The 10,853-nt window shown below is 39.4% G+C and overlaps 1 protein-coding gene across 2 annotated transcripts in view; it reads left to right on the top strand.

Moving 5' to 3' along the window:
* Positions 1-3,428: 3,428 nt before the first annotated feature.
* Positions 3,429-10,853, top strand: part of NALCN (sodium leak channel, non-selective) — a gene marked incomplete at both ends in the record, with an annotated part of 224,145 nt that continues 216,720 nt past the window's right edge. For both annotated transcript variants that reach the window (XM_082278001.1, XM_082278000.1), the window contains 2 exons: positions 3,429-3,536; positions 5,867-6,049. In XM_082278001.1, coding sequence (XP_082134127.1) covers positions 3,429-3,536; positions 5,867-6,049 — 291 coding nt within the window. The remainder of the gene's footprint in view (positions 3,537-5,866; positions 6,050-10,853) is intronic.

The raw sequence follows: 10,853 nt of genomic DNA, 5'->3' as shown, positions 1-10,853 counted from the left end.
ACCATTTATTAAAAAACAAAATTAGTAGTGCCTAAAAAAACCCCAGTGTTTCAAATCCTGAACTTTTTCTCATAATTCTTGATTGTGCTTATCTTACTAATTCTGTTTATTTCTACATCTTTTCTTAAAAGCTTACTAGGAGCACAGTAATAGCAATTACCAGAACCAGTAAACATAAAATTATTATTTTGTTAATTCACTGCTTTTAAGTAACAGTTTCCCAAAGAACATACTTAAAATAAACATTTTAGGCAGTGGATTTTTTTCCTAAGGGTTTGGGAAATGCAGTTCCCAGGGCATTGCAGTAACTTCTTATCACTATGCTAAATGTAAGATTTTAAGGTTTCATGACCTCAGAAAGCACACCAGCATCTCTGAGACTTGAAGCATTTCTGGTTGTGCTTAAGTAGAGAAAAAAGGTCAATACATTAGGCTGAGAAATTGTTACGATCCAGTTTAAACTCAGAAAAGCAAAGCAAGCTAAGTCTCTGAGCATAAGCCGGAAAGAACTTAGAAGGTTCAAAATATTCCCAGAAGCGAGATTAAAACCAAACGAGGTTAGATGTTGATGCCAAAAAATGGATGTATTTTATTTGATAGTGAAAGAGGCAAAGAGAAGGGAAGAGAAAAGAAAGAAAGAAATGGAAAGAAGTGTGCGTGGGGGTGGGGGGACAGGGAGAGGTGACAGGGGTTAGGTGGAAGCAATCACCCATCCGAGGGTCCCAATGATGTCTCGTTGCTCCCCTGCATTTGGTCTGCTGGTGGTGAGGGTCCCCCGTCGCTGCCGTGGCCACGCTGCCACACCCCACCACAGCACACACCAGAGAGTGCAGAATCCCCTGGATTAATGTACACTGTGGGCCAGGTGGGAACGCCCACGTGTCTCCCCTTGCAGGGGCCAGCTTGACACTGTCCCTTGCAACACTGAGGCTCTGTTGCATCATCTCTGGGGCTCTGGTGCAGGGTCTGGGGACTCCTTTGAGGGGGGCCCCTGTGATGGGCCATGTCACCCCTTCTGCTGTGGATAAGCTTCCCCCCCCGGTGAGGACCCCTCAGCTGGGCTCCTCTGCACAGTGGAGGATGGGCAGTCACTGCACCTCTGACCAGAGGCTTTTCCAAGATACCCAAAGCCTCTCCTCCCTCCACCCCTTGGTGCGAGGGTCTGTGGGAGCCTGGCAGCTGATAGCCCTGGGGCTGTGGTCTCCATCTTGGAGGTGTTAAGCCTGTACTCAGTGAATGTCCCCAGCCCTGAGTTGTTACTTTATCTTATCTTCATCATTGAGCAGTGTCAGGCCTCAGTCAGGGCCCCATTCAGGGTTCGGTAGTCTCCTTTGCAGCTTTTGTAATACAGTTTTAAAAGTCCTTCAAGAAAATGTTTAAGTCATAAATTATAGTATTTCAGTCTCTGACAGAAATATAAATAAGAGAAAGTGGAAAAAGAATGCTAAAGAGAAGGAAGAAGTCAATTCAGTTACAAGACAGAATTGAGAGCATGAAGCTTGAGCATGAACGTGAGAGCATACAATCTCTGTGAATACTGTTTCAGTCTTCATTTGTTAGAGAAGGGTTATTAATATATAATATCCATTTCCAGTATTTGCATGTTTTTAGTGACAGCTTACCAGTTTCACTTGTACTAAGGTTGCTGTGAATGACCATTTAAAATGAATATAGGTGTCAGAAATTGTCCCTTATTTTGTGCCTTTATATGATTTCTGTTTGTTTTAAAAAATCAGTTATTGCATAATGTCAGCTCCTCCAGCTGGGCACATTAGTACAAGACCTCAGCCCTGTTACTGTGTGTTTTGTACAAACACCAGTGGTTCAGACTTGGTTTTACAGAGACAGGAACTGACCTCTTGAATCTGAAAGAGAAAACAGAGCAGGGGTAGACTTTGAGGGACTTGGAATAAGATTAAGGGTTTACATTTGCCATAAAAGCTAAAAGAAGAGACAGACAAGGATGCATGCATAGTGTTTGGACATGAAGCAGCAGCCCATGGGATTGAAAAGGCCAGCTGAGACCAAGCACATGGGCACTTCTGCAGTCCTGAGACCACTGTTGCCTCCAGCTAATGGAGGACAGTGTTTCCTCCATGCATTCATGTTGTAGTTGTCATTGTGATACTTGAGGCTGTAATGACCAGGGCTTGTAGTGACAGGACAAAGGAGCAACAGATTTAAACTGGAAAAGGGAAGATTTACATTGAACATAAGGAAGAAATTCTTTACAATGAAGGTGGTGAGACACAAGAACAGACTGTTCAGAGAAGTTGTGGTTGCCCTATCATTGAAAAGTGTATGGGACTTTCACCTGATCTAGTGAAAGATGTCCCTGCCCATGGCAGGGGAGTTGAATTAAATATTTTCAAAGGTTTCTTTGAATTCAAAGCGTTCTATGATTCTTATACTTGTTTTGATACACTTTTGTTTGTCACAAGGTAGTGTCACGTGCAAACAGCACTTGGTCCAGACTAAAGGTCCAGAACAAGGTCTCAAGATCTTGTTTTCTTCCTCCCCCCTCACTTGGCTGAAAAAAAAAAAATCTCTAAGGAGTTGTATTTCATGGGCAGTAGAATTGTACTTCACGGGCAGACAGTTACTTCCCAGGAGAGTGTATCTTCCTCATCTGTTTGGATTTGTTTAGACTCTGTGATCCATGAATTGTGTCTGTGGGAAAGTCAATACTATGATCTAACTCACCTTTCTGCTCTCTGGTGTGTCCCCTAGTTGTGGCTCACATGGCTGAGCATACAGAAGGCTCAGTCACTGCCCCCCATGCAGGAATATCCAGACTCAGCCTGACCTTGTGAAAGTGACACATTTTCCTCCGTCCTTCCATGTGCCAACACATGCCCCACAGACAGACAGCTGTCTGGCTGTTGGATAAATAATTGTTAACATTAAAAAAAAGTATCAGAAAAATGTGTTAATAGTAGTATATAGCAAAAAAGCTCTTCTGATTTCAGTAAATAACATCTACTGGCTGCTTAACATCACCTGTTTGCCTTTGGCATGTTGGGATTTATCTTAGCCTAGTGTAATAAATGGAAATGTCACCATTTCATTAAATGGCTCCAGGTCAAATCCATCCAATGATTACTCAGTGTTGAAGTTCATAGCAATAGCATTCTTTGCATATTGGAACAAATTTTCTGTCAGCATTGCTAAGTTTCTGGTAATTGTCTGTGTTGCATACCTTTGTATAATTTTTTTGTAAACTAACATGAGTCATGTCAGTGATTTATATATAGTAAAATCAATATCCTATTTGTAAGTACAAAAGTATGCATGAAAACAAAATGCTTTAGGTTATTTATGAAACAATTCAAAATGCATCGTAAAACTGTTTAAGTGAATTAATGTTTTCTGCGTTTTTTTTCACCAAGGAGGTTTCATGATTATAGATAAGAGAAGTTAACTTCAGGATGCTCAAAAGGAAACAGAGTTCAAGGGTGGAAGCCCAGCCAGTTACAGATTTTGGTCCCGATGAATCCTTGTCAGACAATGCAGATATTCTATGGATTAACAAACCAGTAGGTATCTCTTTATGTAATTACTATTTTAAGTTAAATGTAACTTGTATTGTTGAAATATGACTTCCACAAAAAATTCTGAATTAGGTACTAGTCAGAAACAAATTTTGGATTATAGTTGCTAGTGTACCAGTTAATTTTTTGAAAAATGTCAAAGACTAAATAAAATTGTTTCTTTTGGCTGTTGCAAAATTATGGGATGATTAAGCAGTGTGTTCCCACCAGTCCATCTGATTGATTCTTTTAAAACAGCCATCCTTTCAATGTCTCCAGTTCCTAAAATGTTTGTTGAAATTAAAAGTTCATAAAATGAGCTTTTGAAAAGGATGTTAAAAGGAGATTTTCATTGTTCAAGTGTAGACAGCAGTAAGCACTTTTGACTTTCAAATATCTCCTTTTACAATATTTATGAATGTAAAAGTGTATTTTGGTTGTTAATTTTGAAGTACAGCTCTTGTTTTTCTGGTGTCATTTAACCTAAAACCTGCCCCGAGAAAAGAGAGGTGTAAAAGTGTCTGGCAGCTTGAAACTGGGGAAAGTTACATTAGGAGTGGAGTTATTAATAGACTGCACAGTATTAAGAAAATGTCTTTACCATGCAAATATAGTTATGATTATTGAATTTATTTATATATAAATAATAATTATTATTTATTAATGCAGTAAGCATGCATCCAGGATTCCTATATTGTGAATGATTTCTGGTTTTTAGAGAAGGCATTTTCATATTTCTCTTACTGTATAAATTTTTTACTTTTTAAAAGCAGAAAGTAAAATATGCTGAAATAATACCTGTTGTTAGCATTGCACTCATTTAAGGGAACCATCATCTCATTTGCAGTAAGGATGCCAGATGCCCTCAGCTTTGCTGCTGAGTTTTAACACCTAAAACTATTTAGCATGAATTAATATATGGATGTTGTCTTGTAAATGATTTAAGTAGAATGTTTATATTGGCTGCTGTAATAAACTCAAAATGTCATTGCAGAAATATTTGATGGGTTATTTGCCTACATTTCTCATCACACAATGCACAAGGAATTTATTTTATGGAATAATTTTTTTCTTGTCATGCTGATGGACTAGTTGTATATTGCTTAGTGTTTGTAGTACTGACAATTTACTGTGGAAGAGAATGGGGTTTATATCAGCCACACTTTAATACCTACATTAATTTTTTCAGTTGAAACAAGGTTCAAAACAAAGTGGATGTTAAAGGGACATTAGAGATCATTCATCAGGTGGCTTCTGCTTCCAAATTATTAATCTGGGCTCAGAGTATGCAAATGATAGAGCTATTCAATCTGAGTCAAATATCATTATAGTTAAGTGAGTGAACAGTGAGTATTAAATTCGGTGGCTGTTCTTAAGTCTTCTGGATATCAAAAGGTCTGAGATACACTGTAAATGAGTGTAGAATTTTTCCCCAGATGAACAATTTTGATAAATATACTTCAGTGGTTTTTGTTTAAAGATTCTTTTTCTTGCTGAAGTATCTTCTCCTTTTTGTTTTGATAAGTACAACTTTACCAACTATGATTCATTATATTTGTCTAGCTTCAAGATGTTTCAATGATTTTTTGATTTAAAATAAAAAAATCCAACCCTAAACCTCTGTATTGATATGTTGTGCTTTTTTGTTACACCTCCCTCTCTGACTGGCAGTAAGGAGTGGGACTGAGCCCTAAGTAGTAATAGAAATGAACTGTTCTCCTATAGCAACAAAATTTGATTGGAACAAAAATGAATCCTGAAAGAAGTAGCTGTCTGTGACATAGTCTCTTTTATATTTATTCTTTTTATATTATTATTTTCATAATTGGAAGGATGGTTTTAATCTGTGCCTCTCACTTAGTTTTTTGAATTGTGAATTTATTTTAAAATAATTTCTTCTAAGTGTTGAGCTAAAATTTTCCACAGATATTTTATTTAATCTATCCACCCAATTTATAACTTTAACTAGTTCTACTTATTGTCTGCCCATAAATGTGATGACTTGTCATTTGAAAAGAAATTGAATTACAAATGCCACAAAATAGAAATGATGGAATCCTAGTTCTCAGTTTCGTGGCTCTTAATTCTTGGTTTCTGAATTATACAACCTCACAAATTAACTAATAAAATTATATATGGGTCTATATATGTGTAAGTAATTTAGGAGTGCTTGTTTTTGGCTGAAGATCTTTTGTATGTGGATCGTGATGTAAAAGGACACAGACGTGTGTTTACAAAAGAGTGCCAGATAAGTTATGGAGGCTGAATATTTGAGGTGTTTTTGAACATCAAAGCAATCTTGCAATATCTTGTGTTCGGTTTTTGTTTTTTTCCAGTGGGTACACTCTTTACTACGAATTTGTGCCATCATCAGTGTTATTTCTGTATGTATGAACACTCCAAAGACCTTCGAGCATTATCCACCTCTCCAGTATGTTACATTTGCTCTTGATACTCTGTTGATGTTTCTTTACACTGCAGAGATGATAGCAAAAATGCATATCCGTGGGATAGTTAAGGTAAGCGTTTAAACAGTATTCTCTGTGTACTCCAAGTGATCTGAATGTATGCTAATGACATTTGGTATTTTTTTTTAACTTCCTCTTCTTGCTATGATTGTTTTTACCTGCAGGCAACACCATGGTGTATAAACTGAAAAGACAGATGGATAAGGATGTAGCTTTACTGCATATTTAATCCCCCCAAAATATAATGCAAGCATTCATAATAAAGGTTTTCTAGAAAGAAACAGATAGTTTCATTTTATTACTATAAAGAATGAAAGGAAAAATAAGCCATATACACATTAGCAAGAATATTTTGTAAATGTCTGTTGGTCCATATATGGACTTAGAATTTTGATTTCGTTTCCTATGGCTGGATGTGTTGTTGTATGGTTACTTTACTTAAATAAGAACATGAGTCTTATGGTGAGCTAGTAGGAAAAGTGATCTTGCTTTGAATTTTTTTACCTTGATATAGTCCATGTTGGTAAACAAAATGCTTCTCTTATATATGTCTGCTGTTGTTGCTGGGTTAATTTGTGTAAGTGGATTGGAGGCTGCAGAACTGTGAAATATTTTAGTAAACATTATTTGGTACCATTATTTCACTGATTGTTTCTAGTCTTCTGCAAAAAGATACAAATTCAGCTTTCATGTAGAAAATCCATATGCAGACCTTACTGGCAATGCAATTATATCACTACTGCACATAATAGATAATCAGTGTGTTATGTTATACTTGCTTTTAACTCCTTAAATAAAGGTCTGGTGACTCCAGGGCTGTCTGATGTTGTACTTAAGCTCTTGGATTTTTTCTGAGTTTGCAGATAGCAAACAAAAAAACCCGAGCTACTGTGTCATCATACTTAATGAATATTAATAGCAAAAGTTGAATTGTCATTAATATTAATATTTAGAAAGTTACTGAAATAAGACGATTCTCAGAAAATCTTCATGGGCTGTATAAAGCCAAAGTAATCCTTTGTGCAGTGCTGTTTCTGGCTGCTACCTGTGCTGTCTTATTCAGAGGTGTCCATTAAGAAAGTGAAGATGTGGACACAGGATTATGCGTGAGGAATTAGTGACCATCATGTACATTTGAACAGTGTGGGGATAAAAAGTTACTATTACTACCAGTACAGCCTTTGCAGAGAAAAGGAAATGTAGATATTAATGCAGAGAGAAAGGGAAGTCTGGCCAACAGTGTGACTTTTGTACAAGGCTTGATTTCTGAGCTTTTGAGTATGCAAATACCAACTTCACTGTCAGTCAACACCTAGGGGCTATGAAAGATATGCTGCTGCATAGCCTACTGTCTTTACTGGGTTGTTTAAATTTCTGGATTTGTGCGAAAAGAATATTAAGGACTGCCATTGTCCTTATGGGGGACTTCAACTTGCCAGAAATTACCTGGGAGCATCACATAGTTGGTACAACCTGGGCCAGAAGATTCTTAAAAAACCTGGGTGACAACTTTATGGAACAAGCCCCAAGGGAGGTGACTCAGAAAGGTGCCCTCCTTGATCTACAGCTTGTCAACAGAGTCGATGTCATGAGTGAAGTGGAGATTGGTGGCCATCTTGGCGAAAGTTTAAAATCTTTGTTGACAGGAGGAAAAGTATCAGCAAAACCTCATCTCTGGACATGAGAAGAGCAGACTTCAGGCTGTTCATGGAATTAGTAAGTAAGGTTCCCTGGGAAAATTTTTTTGCAGATACTGGGGCCCATCAGTGCTGGTCACTTTTTAATCATCATCTCCTAAGGGCACAGGAGAAGGCAATTCCCAAATGTCAGAAGTCAAGCAGAAGAGGCAGAAGGCCAGCTTGACTGAACAGAAGTCTTCTCTTGGAAATAAGGCAAAAAAGAAATATGTATGCCCAGTGGAAGCAAGATCAGGTGACATGGGAAGATGGGAAGATGCTGCTTGCCATTGTAGGGAGAGAACTCATGGGGCAAAGCTCATCTGGAGTTAAACCTGCCAGAACTGTGGGGGACAATAAAAAGAGTTTTTTCAAGTATATTAATGGGAATAAGCAGTGTAAGAATAACGTCAGCCCTTAACAGGATGAGAATGGTCACCTTACAAACAGGGACATGGACAAGGCAGAGGTGTTTAACACATTTTTTGCCTCTGTGTTCAGCATGGATAATGGACCAAGGGGATCTCAGCTTTTGAACTGGAGGACCTTGACTGCAGGAATGATCAACTCGCAGTTGGCCCTGAAAATGTGCAGGATCTGCTGCTCCAGCTGGATTCCTACAAATATCTATGGGGCCTGATGGGATGTATCCAAAAATCCTCAAAGAGCTGCTGATGTCACACAAAACCTCTCTCAATTTTTGAGTGGTCTTGGTAATCTGGAGATGTCCCAGCTGTCTGGAAGCTGGAGAACATTGTCCCAATTTTCAATAAGGGCAAGAGGGAGCACCCCAGAAACTACAGGCCTGTCAATCTCACTTGAGTGTCTGGTGAAGTTATGGAGAAGATTATTCTGGGAGGTATTGAAAAACACCTGAAAGACAATGCCAGCATGGCTTCATGAGGGGAAAGTCCTGCTTATCAAATCTGGTTTCCTTTTATGACAAGGTAACCCACCTAGTTGATAAAGGGAAGCCAGTGGATGTAATCATTTTGGATTTCAGTAAAGCTTTCAATACTGTCTCTCACAGGATCCTTCTGGACAAAATGTCCAGTACACAGCTGGACAAACAGACCATGTGATGGGTGAGCAACTGGCTCATGAGTCAGGCACAAATGGTTACAGTGAAAGGGGTGACATCAGACTGGGGACCTGTGACTGGTGGGGTTCCGCAGGGCTCCATCCTTGCCCCTGTGCTCTTCAACATCTTCATAAATGACTTGGACACAGGACTGGAAGGGATACTGAGCAAGTTCACAGGCACTACAAAACTGGGAGGAGCTGTTGACTCCCTCAAAGGCAGGGAGGCCCTGCAGAGAGACCTTGACAAATCAGAGGGCAGGGCAATCACCAACCGTATGAAGTTCAACAAGGGAAAAGTGCTGGATTCTGCACCTGGGATGGGGCAAGCCTGGATGTATGGACAGACTGGGGAGTGAGATGCTGGAAAGCAGTGCCATGGAAGGGGACCTGGGAGTCCAGGTCTACAGAAAGCCAAATATGAGTCAGCAGTTTTGAGTGCCACAATATAGGAAAGATATTAAACTATCAGGGTGTGCAAAGGTGGTGAAGGGCCTTTTGGTATGAGGAGTGGCTGAGGTCACTTGGTGTGTTCAGCCTGGAGGAGACTGAGGGGAGACCTCATTGCAGTTACAACTTCGTCGTGAGGGGAGGAGGAGGGGCAGGCACTGATTCTCTGGTGACCAGTGACATGTCCCAAGGGAATGACCTGAAGTGGTGTCAGGGGTGGCTTAAGTTGGATATTATCACCCAGAGGGTGGCTGGGCACTGGAACAGCCTCCCCAGGGAAGTGGTGATAGCACCAGCCTGACAGAGTTCAAGAAGTATTTGGACAATGCTCTCAGGCACAGGGTGTGACTCTTGGGGCCGTTCTGTACAGGGTTGGGAATTGGACTCAATGATCCTTATGGGTCCCTTCCAACTCAGCTTATTCTGTGATTCTGAGATAGAATGGAATGGAATGGAATGGAATGGAATGGAATGGAATGGAATGGAATGGAATGGAATAGAGTAGAATAGAATAGAATAGAATAGAATAGAATAGAATAGAATAGAATAGAATAGAATTAGTTTGAAGGGACCATTGGAGGGGAACTACAACCATAATCTAGTCCAACTGCCTGACCGATTCAGGGCTGACCAAAACTTAAAGTGTTTTACTAAGTGCATTGTCCAAATGCCTCTTAAACACAGGGTTTGGAAACCAACCACCTCTCTAGGAAGTCTGTTCCAGTGTTTAACCACCCTCTATGTGCTTCCTAATTACCAGTCACTTCTGTGACACAGCTTTGAACCATTCCCACACGTCCTATCACAAGGTACCAGGGAAGTCAGCACCTCATTCTCCACTTCCTCCCTTCAGGAAGCTGTAGAGAGCAACGAGGTTACCCCTCAGCCTCCTTTTCTCTGGACTCGACAGACCTAGAGTCCTTAGCTGCTCTGCACAGGGTGAACTTATCTCTGATTGTCATATGATGAGCTTGTCTTTGAAGCATGTCTGATGAGTCTGGGCACACAGAATTAATAGCTGTCTGGAGCTGGTCCCATTGCCTCGATTCGTTTTATACATGCATAGATAACAACACAGATTGTTTCTTTCATGCACTGACGTTTTGATCTTCATTTATCTGATAAAAATAGAGTAAAATAGATTAGACATAACCACTGTTACTCAAAGATAGTTTAAGTAGAAAATGGCTGCATTTATCATTATTTTAACAGCTGAGGATTTGCTTAAAACTTAATGTCTTATAGCATTCATCAGTGAATATAATTACACTGAAATGAAGTGCCTTCTTTGGTGCCATTCGAGGAATCATAGAATAACTTAGATGTAAGGGACCTCCAGAGGTCATCTGGTCTGATCTGCTGCCCAAAGCTGGTCCAGTTAGGTAACATTGCCCATGGCTTGTGTTGTCCAGATGATTCTCAGACTCCTCCAAGGATGAAGATTCCACAAGCTCTCTAAACAGCCTATTCCAGTGCTTGACCAACCTTATGCAAAAAATCTTTCTCCAAATGGCTAATCAAAATTTTCCATGTTTCTTTCAATGCTGTTCAATGAATAATCCTTTTTAGTGAAGTATTTGACGTATTCTTTGGATTATTGATTCTAGGGAAAATATTAGTTTAATATTATAATTTTGCCAAGAACATAT

The sequence above is a fragment of the Coloeus monedula genome (genome assembly GCF_965178545.1).
Source record: "Coloeus monedula genome assembly, chromosome: 3".
In the NCBI taxonomy this organism is placed as follows: Eukaryota; Metazoa; Chordata; class Aves; order Passeriformes; family Corvidae; genus Coloeus; species Coloeus monedula.
This window is presented reverse-complemented; position numbering and strand designations above follow the sequence as displayed.